At 40.8% G+C, this 15,641-nt stretch overlaps 1 protein-coding gene across 1 annotated transcript in view; it reads left to right on the top strand.

Annotated features, from left to right (window-relative positions):
- The first annotated feature begins 1,116 nt into the window (after nt 1-1,116).
- The window catches only part of ASPM (assembly factor for spindle microtubules), a 51,573-nt gene continuing 37,048 nt past the window's right edge, over nt 1,117-15,641 (top strand). The window contains exons 1-10 of the mRNA XM_019637990.1: nt 1,117-1,619; nt 3,445-3,588; nt 3,738-5,232; nt 8,512-8,616; nt 8,972-9,118; nt 10,415-10,660; nt 10,910-10,977; nt 13,175-13,316; nt 13,893-14,023; nt 14,554-14,729. Coding sequence (XP_019493535.1) covers nt 1,323-1,619; nt 3,445-3,588; nt 3,738-5,232; nt 8,512-8,616; nt 8,972-9,118; nt 10,415-10,660; nt 10,910-10,977; nt 13,175-13,316; nt 13,893-14,023; nt 14,554-14,729 — 2,951 coding nt within the window. The 5' untranslated portion in view covers nt 1,117-1,322. The remainder of the gene's footprint in view (nt 1,620-3,444; nt 3,589-3,737; nt 5,233-8,511; nt 8,617-8,971; nt 9,119-10,414; nt 10,661-10,909; nt 10,978-13,174; nt 13,317-13,892; nt 14,024-14,553; nt 14,730-15,641) is intronic.

The following is a 15,641-nucleotide window of genomic DNA, read 5'->3' as shown; positions in this document are numbered from 1 at the left end:
TTCATACTAACATTTCTGCTGAAGAAAAACTGTGGTAGTGTTCTTATGCATCCATCCTACAGGATTCAAAAAACCTCTATACCAATTTTGTTTAAATATAAAGGAAACAGGATTCAACTTCAGGCCACATTGGGTGTTCGTGACTCTAATTTCGGATCTCACCTTCCTCATTTCGGTTTTCCACTCAAGGACTTGTCTGTACATTTTCTGTGTGCCCATACCCATAGCCATGCATTATTTTTAGTTTCCTGCCGTCTTTAGAGGCGTAGGGTCTAGAGGCAATAGCAAGATGACAGCCAAGCTGCCTGTGCATATATCCTGGTTTGGCTCCTGTGCTCTGTATTGCTCACCTGTGAAATGCAGGTAGGTGATGGTACCTAACTCACAGGGTTGAGGTGAGTATATAAAGGGCTTAACACAACTCCTGGCGTATAGTAATAGTAATTGCAAGCTATAATCATTATTATTAGATGCCTGCAATTCAAATGAAACCAAGGCATTTGCCAAGGGGTTGCCTGCCAGAACCATCACCTGTGAATTATTGGGGATCGCAGGTTTCATCTGTTTAGCTACAATAGCTTCGCTCTCAGTATCCCGAGTTAAGAGCCAGCACGTGAAACTTACGAGCCCCTGCTGTGGTCAGTCACTGAAATAAGCACGTTCACACAAACTGTACACTTAACTGCCTTCATTTTCTCCCATTCGGCCCAGGAAACCCGGAAAGGAAAGCTAATGAATATAATTCTGGGTGGGGTATGTTAGGTAAGAGGATGGCTTACGCCAATTTTTGCCTAATTAACGGTTTACCTAGGGTTGTCCCTGGCAACCGCAATGATTGCTGCCTTCCTTACTCTCCTCCCCTCGGCGCAACCTATTTACAAAATGAAAAGGCGAGGTTCAATTGTGAGCGACAGGTTCTAGGATGTTCAAAAACCCCGCCTCGGTTTTCGGCCCCTCCGCAGGGAGAGACGGGCGGCTGAGCGAGCATTTAAATAAAGCGCTGTCGTCTCATTGGCTAAGCGCTGCTCGCACGGATTCGCCCTTCTGCTTACTGATTGGCTCTGTGGGGAGGTGGGCGGTGCCGCGCGTGCCCATTGGCGGAGGAGGGAAGTTTAAGCCGAGGCAGAGGCCACACCTGTGTCGCCCTGTTTTGTTGGCGAGTTTGTGGGGAATCGTATCTTTTTTTCTGGGGTGTGAGCGACTGGAAGAGAAAGGGAGGTGAGTTCGCTTCCGCGACCTCCGCAGCCGCCCCTGAGGGAGGCGGTGGACGTCCTCGGGGTCCCCTTCCCGGAGCGGCCTGCCGGTGCGGGGCTCGAGCTGCCATGGCGACGCGGCGTGTGGGACGAGGCTGCTGGGACGGAAGCCCCACGGAGCGGAGGCCGCCGGCGAGGCTGCGGGAGCCCGCGGGCAAGGCGGAGGCGGCGTCCCCGCCGGTCCTGTCCCTCAGCCACTTCTGCACGAAGCCGTTCCTCTGCTTCGGGGACGTGCGCCTGGGCGCCTCGCGGACGCTGTCGCTGGCCGTGTACAACCCCAACGCCGAGGAGGCCGCCGTGACGCTGCCCCGCTGCCCGGCCGCCGATCGGGGCTTCAGCGTCTGGCCGCGCGCCTTCGTGCTGCAGGTGGGTCGTGGCGGGGGGCCGGGCCGCACCCCTTCTCCGCTGCCATCCGCCACCCTCCTAGGAGGGGTGCGGCTGGGAGAGGAAACTCGCAGAAGAGACGCCGTTGGAGAATCTTGTGTGTGTGTGTGTGGGGGAAGCCCTGGTCCCCAGTCTGCAGAAGGGGCGTGGGCGCTGAGAGCAGGTCAACTGCGCATGTGCGCAGCAGCCCCCGCCGTGGTTCAATAGACGATTACGTAGAGGAGCATTTTGCGTAGACGTCAGGCGTTGCGAGGACTCGTGCGGATCTAAAGTAATAGGCGGCCCTGTGCGAGTTAATAGTCGATCGCTTTTCGGATTGCCAGGAGCCCTTTGGTTAGAGCAGCGTTTTTTTTTTTAATTGCGTCCCATCACTCATCTTAACGCGTTTTCGTTTCCCTGCGTGTCAGGGAAACGGACTCCCCGGTAGAGCCAGGTCACCACTTCTGATGGAATTGGTGAGATTCGTTCTGGAAACGTGTGCCGCCAGAAAGCAAAAGCACCTCTCCCGGGCTGTTTTCCGCCAGCGTGTGTGAGGGGCTATTTTGCGTTGTTTCATGGCGAATGAATCATGTAGTTTTAATTTTATGAACGTTGTGTTAAGAATTTCCCCCGGGGCAGGTTTTCTGCCTGGCGTTGGCCAGAGGAACGTTCCCATCTTTGTCACCCAAGCCCAGAGAACTTCAGTTCTTTTGAATGCTGTGGCCTTTCCGTGGAGAAGAGCCTCTGCAAGTGTGAAGACAAAGCTGGGGGGGGGGTTGCCTGCTTGTCGGAATAGGGGTTCCTGAGACCGTAAAGAGGCTGCTGTCATCCTAGGTCCCAGACGCGGGTGTCAGCAGCGCTGGACCTGCTCCCCCACCCCCTGTAGGGTGTGAATGCTTGCCTTTCTTTCTCTGGCGAGATGGATGCTTTGTCTAGAGACAGAATACTTACTCCTTTTAGGTATATGGAACTCAAGTTTTTGTTTGTTTGTTTAAGAATTCACTCTTTTATAGAGTAAAAAGTTCACTGTTCTATTTTTCAAAACCAGCTGTTTCTGACGTTTGGTGGTGTCTGCTGTAAAACAAAACTTCGTCCTTGTTTGCCCTGAAAGACAGCAGACACAGAGGTTCGTTCTGCCCTGTCAGGGTTTTGCGTTTGGCAGATTCCTGCCAGGCTGAGGGGTGCAGGGGAGAGTCTGTGCCTGGGAGCCAGACTGCCTGGGTAGCAGGATGACATGGGCAAGATGCTGAAAGCCCCCTGGACCCTAACTAATTCTTCTGTAAAATGTGCGTAATCACAACACCTCCTTTCTCGGGATGCGAGGATTAAAGGGGTTCTAGAAGACGCCTGACACTGTGCTTGGAACATTCGTGTCTAACAAATACCAGTAACGACGATGACGTAGACTTGACAGAAGTTTGTGGGAAAAAGAAATTTAGTTGATTGTCTTTATATATTTTTTTTGACGAAAGCCTTCATAATGCAAGTTCTAATATATTTCAACTAGATGTACTGCACATACTCTAAATACGTCGACGTATGTGATTTGATTTTGAAAAACCACTGATAATTGAAATGATTGGGAGACTGTTGCATTTCTTCATATACAATTAATATTTTGTTATAATTTTATTTTGGTAATTTTGCTACTGTTACTAGTGGCTTTTGTACTTACAATGAAATGAGATAGGTTAGGAAAGTATATTTGACTTGTTAAATGTTATTATGGTATAGTGTTGGTGACTAACAATTATTAATCTTCTGTATTCTAAGATGTATATAACATGTTTTGGCTATTATGCATAAAAATGTGTTCTTTTGATTATAGCCTAAAGAAAAAATTGTTATTTCTGTTAATTGGGCACCATTAAAACAAGGCCGAGTGAGAGAGATTGTGACATTTCTTGTAAATGATGTTGTGAAACACGAAGTCATATTACTAGGAAATGCAGACGCGCCAAAAAAGAAAAAGGTAATAAGTTTTAATCATTCTGATATTTACACAAAGAAAATAAGATGTAAAAAATTATTTTGATAAGTCTTGGAGTGACATACATAGTATTCCTTATTAAAGATAATATTCAACAGCTGTCAATTTGTATGTTTTGCTTATTTTTGCAGAGGAGTCTTTGGGATACCATTAATAAGAAGACAGTTTCGGCCTCTTCAGGTCATGAGAAGAGGATTTCAAATATTCAAAATGTTAATCAAACGTTTAATGTTTCCCAAAAAGTTGACAAAGTTAGGAGCCCACTTCAAGCTTGTGAAAATTTGGCTGGTAATGCAAGCTGTTCTCCAACAGAAAACAATTCTTTAATCCTTGAAGAAAATAAAATACCCATTTCCCCTATTAGTCCCATTTTCAAAGAATGTCATGGTGAGACTTGCTTGCCACTTTCTGTACGTCGATCTACTACCTACACATCTCTTCATGCCCCTGAAAACAGGGAACTGTTACAATTAGAAGGTGCCAACATTTCGAAAGATTTTGATTTTAATGAGAAAGTCATAACCGAAACGTCCTTTGACTCCATGAATAATATTAATGGCCAAATTGAAGAGGATAATAAACTTATTCTTACTCCAAACTATTCTTCAACTTTGAACATTACACAAAGCCAAGGAAATTTTCTAAGTCCAGATTCCTTTGTAAAGAATAGCCATAAAGCTAATAATGAACTAGAATTAGTGACATGTATTTCACCAGATACGTTTATAAACAATAATTCAAGGCCTGTGCATTTGGAATCAAAACCTGTACATGAAATTTATCGGACAATTTTAAGTCCAGATTCCTTCATAAAGGATAATTATGGACTAAAGAAGGATCTAGAATCAGAGTTAATTAATCCAAATCTATCCCCTCATCAATTTGTAAAAGATAATATGGCATATATATGTATATCTCAACAAACATGTAACTTATCACCATTATCAAATGAGAATTCTCAGGCCTCACAGCCTCCTCAAAGGCAGAGAAAAAATGAAGTTTCACCATGCGTTCCTGAATGTCGGGGTTCAAAATCGCCCAAAGCTATTTTTGAAGAACCCAAAGCTTTAGAAATGAAGGCAAATTGTGACAGTTTTACAAAACCAAACCAGCCTAAATTTTCTGCAGTTCAGGATTGTTCTGGGTGCAGCCACAATACCCAACCTCAGAAACGCCCAATACTTTCTGCCACTGTTACTAAATTGAAGCCCACTTGTGCCAGAGAAAGCCAAACTGAGATTAACAGGCCAAAGGCAAAAAGATGTCTCCACAGTGTAGCAGGTGAATGTGAAAAAGTAGCTGATGATCAAGAAGAGAAAAATACTCTTCATGCTTATCTCCCAGTTATAGATCCGGTAGGAAGCAAATCTAAGAGTTGTAAAATGGTAGTTTCTCCTCCCTCCAAGACAGCTCCAGTTGTTCGCAAAAGAAAGAATGAGGGAAACAGGGAGGATGGAAATGTGATGCTTACAGTTACAGAACATACAGAAGTGCAAAAAATCAAAAGAATCCATTTTTCTCCTGTGGAGGTGAAAACATCGGCTGTTAAGAAAACCAAAAAGGTGATAACACCTACCTCGAAACTTATTAGCAACAGAGAGAAATTAAACCTGAAGAAGAAGACTGGTGAGTTGGTTGTAAAAACTTTAATAAAAGCTTACGTATCAAGGGGATATTTTCTGTTTCTTTGGGTTTCATAAATTTGCCTTTGATAAGCTGGACTTAACAAATGCTTTTCAGGTACCAGCTTGCTTAATGGGAGATGGCACAAATGTAATATGGGGCCGTATTCTGAAATAGCTGTGATCTTGTTCTTATTTAAACTTGATGTTTTGTTCGTCATGATTTTTCTGCATGACTTTTGATTTTTAAAGATTACTGCATTAAAATACGTATGTTGATGACTGAGTTGTTGACACCCTATAAGGAAGGACCCAGGGAAGTACTTCACTTGCTTCGCCTTAGTCAAGGCCTTTACTGGAAGGCCAGGGCGCTGCCTCCTGATACCATCCGATGGAATTCAGGAGAGGTCGTTGCACGCTCTGTGCTCCTGGCCACATCCTTCTCCCTCCGCCATTAATTAGGAACGAAGATAGGCCCCAGAGACCGGCCTTCCTTTGGGGAAAGCCTCATTGTTCCTCCCCCCATACTCACAGCCTAGTCCCACTGTGCCCGCTCAGTCCAAATGACCTCATGACCGTCATGGTCCAGGCAGCACAACAAAGCACGCTAGTTATTTCCCGATTTAAAAGAATCCCAGGACTCCCAGGAAATATCCCACGTCTGTATTTTCTGCTCATTTCTCTTGGAACAGACCCAAGTTAGAACCATTTTCTGTGTGTCTCCAACTCTTTAAAGTCTGTGCCCTCTGGGTTCACCATCGCTTCGTTAGTAAATACCTTTTCTGAATCCCCCTCATTTTGTTACTCTGCAGAAACCTGCCTGTCCCCTGAGAACACTGCTTGCCTTGCGACCCTCTCATTTTGTGTCTCTTGTCTCCTACTCTTCTGACCTTGGGGTTCCTGGTGGATACTGGACCACCTCCCTTCTCACATCTTCCAGACTTGTTTCTTTTTCCTTAAAAACAAAGAAAAGAGCAAAGAGCCCCAGAAGAGTTGGAAGCTCATTTTTCATACTATCCCATCCAAATTGCTCCTTGTTACAGTGAAACATTGCTCTCAACATTTTTCACCTGGCGTATGATACCTTCTGCAAACTACCACTGTTCTCGTTCCTTATGATTTCAAAATCCTGCTAGAAGGTCCTTCCAATATCCCAGCCTTTCGTTCCAGCCCACTTAGGCCACGCTCGCCTGCCAGCGGCTCCCTCTCTGATTGCAGCATTTTCTCTAGAAGCCCAACTCCAACATCTTCCTACCCTGCCAGCACCTCCAGTCCTTTACCCCGCCGCCATTGCCACAGCCCACACCTCTGACACGCGCTCTCTTTCTTACTTAGTCACTGTGCATTCCATAGTTCATCATAATCAATTCACCTCTCAGCCTCATGGTGCTTTGTCTAGGAAATTCCAATCCCAGTCCAACCCTGCATGCTCTCTGCCTGAACCTAGCTGGTTGGTCTTCAAATTCATGACCTCTGACCTCAAGTAAGCCCTTTACTCTCTCGCTATAGTTTCCTGGTTTATTGACTTGATCACTTTGCTACAGATTATTCAACCTTCCCTTTCCTCCTCCGGATGGATAATAGTTGCTATCATTTATCGAGCACTTTCGCTGCCAGACACAGTTGGAAGTGCTTTGCTAGCTAGTACTCCCTTAAACACAACAGTCACACAGAGTAGGTTTATTGTTACTGGTTTTAAAATGAGGAAACCGATGCTTTCAGAAGTTGTGTGATTCGCCTAAGGCAGTGGTTCTTAACCTTCCTAATGCCGCGATCCCTTAATACAGTTCCTCATGTTGTAGGGACCCCCAACCATAAAATTATTTTCGTTGCTACTCTATAACTGTAATTTTGCTACTGTTATGAATCGTAATGTAAGTATCTTTTTGTTTTCTGATGGTCTTAGGCGACCCCTGTGAAAGGATCGTTCGACCCCCAAAGGGGTTGCGACCCACAGGTTGAGAACCGCTGGCCTAAGGTCATGAGGTAGTAAGTGATAAAGCTGCGTTCTTTCTACCCAGCTAGTGCTGTGACCCTCACCTGAGCTGGCCATCTGCTTCCTGTTTCATGGGGTAATAGAAGTATTGAAGACACTCAAACTGTTCTCCAGTGGCTCTCGGTCCTCGGACTGGGCTGTGCACAGGCCATCGTGAGAGCAAAGGGAGGCACTGTTCTTGGCTTCCTGTGAATGTCAAGGACCTGTGAGATGTTTCAAGGTCGGCTTCCCATGTAATCTAATGGTTCCAGGCAGAAGGACAGTTTGTGTAAGGTTTCAGAATCGGGAATTTCTCCTGGTTTTTTAATGTTCAAATACAAAGAACCTCATAACTTAAGAAATATTATGTCACAGTTTGGTCATGTTTCTTATTTTCGTGGTATAGGTTTGTGATCCCTCCAAATCAAAGCCATGCCAACTTTTTCTCTAAAGGTCCAGATAGGAAATATTTAGGTTTTGCAGGCCATGTGATCCTTGTCTGAGCTACTGAACTCTGCCTCAGAGAAGGGAAAACAGCTGTAGACAATATGTAAATGAGAGAGTATAGCAGTATCCAACAAAATTTTATTTATGGAGACTGAAATTTGAATTTCAAATAATTTTCATGTGTCATGAAATATGACACGTGCTATTTCTTTTAAGGTTTTTTTTTCCAACTATTTACAAATGTAGAAATGAGGACCATACAAAAACAGGCAGCAGGCTGGATTTTGCGTGTGGGCCTTAGTTTGTTCGCCTCTGCTTTTATGAGTTCTTTGTCTATATTTAGTAGCAGTATAAGCTGCTTTTGAGGAAGTGCACTGCTATTCTGGTTATTCGCCACTGTGACTTTCAGTGCACTTTTCTTTGTAGGTACCACCTGGGTTAGGTGTCTGGAAATTGTGGAGTTCTCTTTCTCCATCATTTCCCTAGTCAGTTGGTTCTAAGGCTTGTTGGTTGTACTATTACAATAACTCCTCTTTCTAATTTGTCTCCACTGCCTCTGTTTTCATTTACATTCTCATAGCTAACCTGGGCCACAATAATAGCTTCCTTTTAGCGTTCCATCTCTAGTCTGGACCCTTTTCACTCCATTATCCATTCTGTTTCCTAAAGGATTGGAAGTCGGTCACTTCCAAGGTAGCTTTTATTGGCCTCACTGAGTCATAGCTTAGTGCCTGCCGCGGAGTATTTGCTTACTTTGTGCTAAATGGATATGATGTGGAGAATGCAAATTTTAACTTGAAATCAGTTTGTTCAGGGAATTTATTTTTTAATGCTATTATTCTGCTTTGTGATTTATTTTAGAGTCATTAGTATACAAAACTCCTAATTCTAAAACAAGCAAAAGGACAAAGCGCCTTGTTCCTGTGGCACAATCTAACCTGACCTTCCTAAAACCATTAAAAACAGGCAAGTGTTTTTGGGCTTTACAGTCTGCAAACCTGACATTGAATGAAGCATTAACATATTTCAAATGCAAATGAATTGTATAATACTTTGTTGTTGTTCAAGTGTGTATTCAGATAACAATGAGGATATGTCCTCAGCCTTTAATGAAATTGACGCAAGGTGACTCAGGATTTTTAAAAAACCAGGACATACTGCTTTAGTTTCCCTTTTTGCTTTGACTGCATATTGTACCCCCAAAAAGGAACTACTGTTCAGTGTTTTAAGGGGTTTTACTACTTAAAAACAGTCTTTTGCTATATATTGTATAATAATTTAAAGGAAAATTTCTTATGCAATAACCTAATTGTAATCTTAGACATTCCTCGACACCCAATGCCATTTGCTGCAAAAAACATGTTTTATGACGAACGCTGGAAGGAAAAGCAACAACAGGGCTTCACTTGGTGGCTGAACTTTATATTAACTCCTGATGACTTCACTGTAAAAACAAATGTTTCTGAAGGTAAACATTAAATTGATGTTTAAATTAAATAATACCCTTGTTTTAACAGATAGGGTTTAACGTGAATTGTTCTCCTTTAATTATACATATTTTATTCTAGTTAATGGCATGATTCATTCATTCCTTGATACAAATGCTAGAGATTGATTGTGTTGGTGAGAATTTTTAGGGAATTCTGGACTGAAAGTACTGAAATTTACTTTTTCTTCTTACTTTTCATTCTTACACATCAGCCAATGCAATTTCTAGGTGAATTATTTTAATGCAGATTCAATCTGAGTTAACAGGGAAACATGGCAGCTAAGAAATTCAGTTCAGAGTTAGCTGCATTAATAAAGTGTAATGTCCTGGGGAATACATTTAAGCCTGTGTGGCCTGATCACTTTAGGCAGAGTGACTCCGCCTTCTTTTTCAGTCTTTTTGTTTGTTTGTTTGTTTTGTCTCTCCTTCAAGTACTTTAGTTTTTGTCGGGAAGCTATAGAATTACAAGAGACCTGAAAACCAGTTGCTATAGGGAGTTTTTAAACATCTCAGGGATTCTCCTGGAAAAGCGAAGACTTAGGTGCAAAACAAGAAGGAAGCATGCTATCTTTCGCACATTTGAAGGGTTTTCTCTGAAAAGGAAACTATACTTGTGCTGCCCTCATAGAAATTATAGGGATTAATTCAACTCAAGATAAGGAAAATCCTTGTACATATTTAAATTGTCCAACTGTCATCTAGGCTCCATCCTAGGTGGTCATTTCTCCATTGCTGCAGCGACTGCTCAGGATTTTTAAGGAAGCATGTGTTTAGGGTAAAAGTTCATGGACCTTGGATTAGATGATATCTTTAAGGTCACTTTTCCTTTTTTACCCAAAGTAAACAAAGCCTGTGTTTTGCTTCTCTAGAGAAAATGTAGTTTATAAAAATTCAAATTACACTTCAAAGTTAAATTGATTTTTAAAACATCGCATTCCTTTTTGCTGTGTAACAAAGGTGGAAGCGGAGAAACCAGTTAGGCTCTTTGGTGGGCTTAGATGATGCTGTTTGAATTGAGTGGTAGTCGTGGAGGTTGTGAGAAGTGGTTAGACTTGGCACACCTTTTGCAGGTAGAGCTAACAGGTTGCAATGACAGGTTGGCCAAAGGCACGGAGTGAGCAGTGACACCTTTATTTTGAGGTGGAAAGGTGAGAGCAAGCTTGGAATGGGCCCAAATAGACTGCTTAGCCATCTTAAAGTACATTTACTGCTGGATTGAAGGATATGTAAATGCACTGTTTAACCAGAAACATTCTTCCTTTTGTTTTGATCCAGTAAATGCTGCTACTCTTCTTTTGGGAGTGGAGAGTCAACATAAATTAAGTGTTCCCAGAGCTCCGACAAAAGATGAAATGTCTCTCAGAGCTTATACTGCTCGGTGCAGGCTGAATAGATTACGTCGTGCAGCCTGTTGTTTATTTACTTCTGAAAAAATGGTGAAAGCTATTAAAAAGCTTGAAATTGAAATTGAAGCTAGGCGGTTAATTGTTCGAAAAGATAGACACCTCTGGAAAGATGTGGGTAAGAAAATTATAGAAATCTGAAGATTCTTTAAAAACACTGGAGATTTTGTATTTCAGAGTTAAAAATATACATGATTTGGCTTTGCTGCCTAAAATCTCACATATTTAAATATGCTCTTTTATATTTGAGTGGAAGTATAGTTTATTTAAATTAACTTTTTCATATATGATTATTTTTTTCCACTGATGTCTTTCCATGAAATTTTGATTAGTGGTCTGACTTTATTGCTTTTTACCTGCGTTTCAGGAGAACGGCAGAAAGTTCTAAATTGGCTGATGTCATATAATCCTTTGTGGCTACGAATCGGCTTAGAAGTAAGTATACCTTTCAGTTTTTGAAAAAAGGTTACCTTTTTTAATTATATACTTTTAGTAGCCTTTTTAAAAAAAATATTTAATTATTTTAAATTAAAGTTTATTGGGTGACAATTGTTGGTAAAGTTACATAGGTTTCAAGTGTACAATTCTGTAATCTATCATCTGTATATCACATTGTGTGCTCACCACCCAGAGTCAGTTCTCCTTCCATCACCATATATTTGATCCCTTGTATGGTTTCAATTATAAAGTCATTTGGTTACCTTAGTTGATCTTACAGTTTAAAATTAAGGTCCTTTAATAAATGCTGATTAGGTAGCTAGATGCTGTTATATTGGGCTGTCAGAAAAGTCATGATGTATTTTTTCTATGTTTTTCATTGCAAAAATGCGTCATGACTTTTCCAACAACCCAATATATTGTTGCCATTTCATTTTATAGCAATTTTCCTGTTTAGTTTCTTAAATCTGTATAATTTGGTACTAGATATAATAACAAGTATAGTAAGCTCCTTTTTGAGCATTCACAAATGACAATACCAGGCTGTTTTAATTACGTTTTCGAATTTAAAACTTGGCAAAACCCATTGAGATATGTATGATTATTTTCACTTCACTGACAAAACAGAAGCTTAGCTGGCAAGTGACTGCTGAATGCCAATAATTGACCAGGATTTGAACCTACACCCGTCTGATGCCGTTTTGTAACCATTTTGATGGAGCTCTGCTCATAAAAATGTCATCAGAATTTGATTTTTTCACATGGTGCATAGCTCAATAATATTTAGAATGTTAAAACTAATAGAATTAGAAAGACATTAGGAGTTGACTATTAAAAATAGTCAATTTTTGTTTAAAATTTGTGCTGTGTTTTTATTTCCTTTAGTCTTTTACTGGTTTAATTTTATATTTTCTTTAGGCTTTTTACCTTTGTCACATGGGATACCCTATTCAGTTTATTCTAGGTTTTGGAATAGGATAATCTTTGGAACTGAAAGGAATCTTTATAATAATCTGGCTTTTATTTATTAAGAAATTGGGACCTATAGAGAATAAATGATAAGCCCATTAATGTCACCTGACTTGATAGTGTCCTTGCTATAACATTTCTTATTTTATTGAATTGAAATTCGATTTCTTATTTCTTTCAATGAAAGGTTAATGAGAACATTACATAGTAACTGGCTATGCTTCACTTGTCAGCTAATTCTAGAATGTCGACTAAGTAGTGGAACCTCTCTCTGGGGCATGGCTCTTTTGTGGCAGAGGCAGAGAGCAGGCGAGTTAGACTCGCAGTGCTTTTCAATATCGTGTGCATCACGTCCACCCATATTCTATTGCCCAGACCAAACACAAATGAGGCAGGCGTGTATTGTTTCCCACAAGAGCCACACAGGTCTCTGGCAGTGGGTGGGGGTGTGTAAACGTCTTACAGGGAAGCGGGGGTGAGTAACTGGGCAAAACGCTCGACCTCACTGCCACACCTTAGTTTCTATGGGCCTGGCCTTTGAGGATTTTAAGAAAGCATCGAAGGCCAAAAAAAATAAGTAAATAATGATAAAATTCCTCTATTTTGGCAGGTATTAATACTTTCCCATGCTTTCGTCACTATATTTTGTCAATGTAAGGTTATTGAACATAATTTTATATGGTTTTAGTTTTTTGTAATTGCTTTAAAAATCATAAGCATAGTGGCATTAAGCTGGTTTCATATTTAAATCATTGATTATAAACAGATTTGTACTTCTCAAATTATTACCTTAGATGATTTACAGATGGTTTTTAACTTATCTATTAGAAATTTTGAATATGTAGGTTTCTGTTGCATCTTCATGATATCCTTAGTGGGACAGTTATAATTAAAATTGAACAACATACCTACATCTGAGAGTTCTTTAGCTTAAAGAAAAAAAATGTGAAATGCAAATATTGCTTGTCAGAAGATTTTAAAGAATTTATCTAAGTCCTGAGCTTTTGTCTTTTTCACTGTGAAGGATACCGTATACACTAAGAAACACACAAAACATATATGTACAGTTTAAAGGTTGTTTGGCAGATATCCATGTCACTTCCACACTATTTAGGAAGTAGAACATTGCCAGTTCTTAGAAGGTTGTTGTCTGCCTTTCCCCGTTTCATCCCTTTGCTTCTTCAGAGATAACCTAGTCCTAACTTTAGCTTCAATTTCCTTCCAGACAGTTTATGGAGAGCTCATAGCTTTGGAAGACAACAGTGATGTCACGGGGTTGGCCCTGTTTATTCTGAATCGCTTACTTTGGAATCCTGATATAGCCGCTGAGTTTAGACACCCCACTGTCCCTCACCTGTACAGAGACGGTAAGGAGCTCTACCACCACGGCGCTCCCCACCCTGCTGGAATGGCTTCTCCTCGAGCTGCTGTTCTCTGAAAATTTTACCTGCTAGAGAAACCAGCATATAAATAGGATCCTCTCTCTTTCCACTGCCCTTCTTCCCCCCACAACCCCCCAAGCATCCCCCATCATTGCCTCCATCACTGTATGGCTTTCACCTGCTCGTTGTCTCTGCCCACCCTCCCCCCTGACGTGGCTCTAAGCCCTATGGACAGCATATTTGCTTTAGTTTGCTCACCTCTGTGTGGCAACTAGGATGGTGCTGCACGTAGTAGGTGCTCATTAAGGGAGATGAACTGAATCACTCGGTGTCTTTGGGCCTGTGTTTCCTCCTGCACGGATTGGAAATACCCCGTGGTGCGTGCTCCATGCATTACTGTATTAAATGAATTCAATCACGTAAAGCACTGAGAATGGCCCGTGGTGCTTTTGGGTGCTCACTGTTACTCTGGTTACCAGCACTTTATTATCATCGTCATGTTTGATGTTAAACTAGCCTGTCACAGATTAACTTGCTATGTTTTTTTGTACTTTATTTAAGGTCATGAAGAAGCTTTGTCTAGGTTTACTTTGAAAAAGTTATTGTTGTTGGTTTGTTTCCTCGATTATGCTAAAATCTCCAGACTTATTGATCATGATCCTTGTCTCTTCTGCAAAGATGCTGAATTCAAGGTATAGTTTTCATTTGATATATTATGTTTCATATTTGAAATTTAAGACTTTTGCTTGCTTTCATTGTATATTTTCTTTTTACAAAATGTTTCTCAAAGAACAGTGCTCTGGAGTAGAATAGAATGCTTGACTGGTGAGTCCTGTTGGTAGTTCTAACCTCTTATTTCTTGTTGGCCAACACTGTACCAGCACATCACCCTAGTCTTAACTTGGATTTGAGAATGAACAAAACGATGGTTTTGAGGAATTAATCTGTGGGGAAATTTCTTTCCTAATTTCGTATGTTAGGAAATTCATGCTAATTTTTAGAATATATTATTAATTATGAACAAATTTTTAAGAGGTTTGAAATTGTAACTATATGAGGTTTGCATTGTTACCATATGATAGGAAACTGACAATCTTTTTATACTAATATTAATTTTACTTTATCTCTATGGGTACAGAATAATTTGAAGGATATTTTGTTGTTGTTGTTGTAAACAAATTAAACCACTGGAGTATAATACCTGCAACTTGTTTCTCCATAGGCTAGTAAAGAAATTCTTCTGGCTTTTTCACGAGACTTCCTAAGCGGTGAAGGTGACCTTTCCCGTCACCTTAGCTTATTGGGATTGCCTGTTAACCATGTTCAGACACCATTTGATGAATTCGATTTTGCTGTTACAAATCTTGCTGTAGACTTACAATGCGGGGTGCGTCTTGTGTAAGTATAAGAAATAGAATTATTGTACTTTATGGAACAGACTAGAATTTTCAGGAAAACAGTTTTCTGTATTTACACAATCTTTCTTGCTCTTTCATGTAATAGAATTAATTTAGAATTTAAAAAAATTTGGAATACACATCTGCGGCACTTTTGGAAAAATGGTGTCAATTTTGGTCCCAGAAACCCTGTCTCCTGCCTATATTTTTATTCCCTACTGGCATGTGACTAGGGTGTGTCAGTAGGAACTACTGATGCTCCGGAATAGGAGTTGAGAAAAGCATGGAACTTATTAAAATAGCAGACATTTAGATACCACTTAATGTCTGCAGTGGTTCCAGGAGTACTGCATCATTTGCAACCAATGCTAAGACGGAGAAGGACGGTGGCTTGCCCAAGTTTATACAGCGGTATTGGGGTAGAACTCAGGCTGCCTGGTGTCAAATCATATGATGTTTCCTTAGTAACAAACTGAAAGCCTAAAATTGACTTTGGTGTGCGTACAGTGAGTGTCCAGTTCCTGCTTCGGAAGGAGTGGCCTCCAGCAGGGTACTCGGTTGGCCCTTTAGGGTTTCTGGATTGGAGACATTCGTCTTGTTCCTAGGAAACTCTCTAGTTTGCTATATTTAACGTTTGTGAGGAAGGGGTCCCTTGATTTTTATGAATCTCCAGTTTTTCCAAAACACCATACATGTTGCATGTCACTTGCTTCCTTCTAAATTAAATTTCCGTGAATTTCCTTGTCTTTTCTGATTACATATTCTCACAAACAAGGTAAGAGTCTTTTGAGCTTTACTATAGCTTTCTGTCACCTGAGCAATTTTTATATATAGGCTACAGCACTTGCTGAAAACATGTCACATATTATTTTTATATTAGTTTAATTTGTTCATTTCATAAACCCAAGCCACT

This window comes from Hipposideros armiger, unplaced genomic scaffold (assembly GCF_001890085.2).
Source record: "Hipposideros armiger isolate ML-2016 unplaced genomic scaffold, ASM189008v1 scaffold_37, whole genome shotgun sequence".
Classification (NCBI taxonomy): domain Eukaryota; kingdom Metazoa; phylum Chordata; class Mammalia; order Chiroptera; family Hipposideridae; genus Hipposideros; species Hipposideros armiger.
This window is presented reverse-complemented; position numbering and strand designations above follow the sequence as displayed.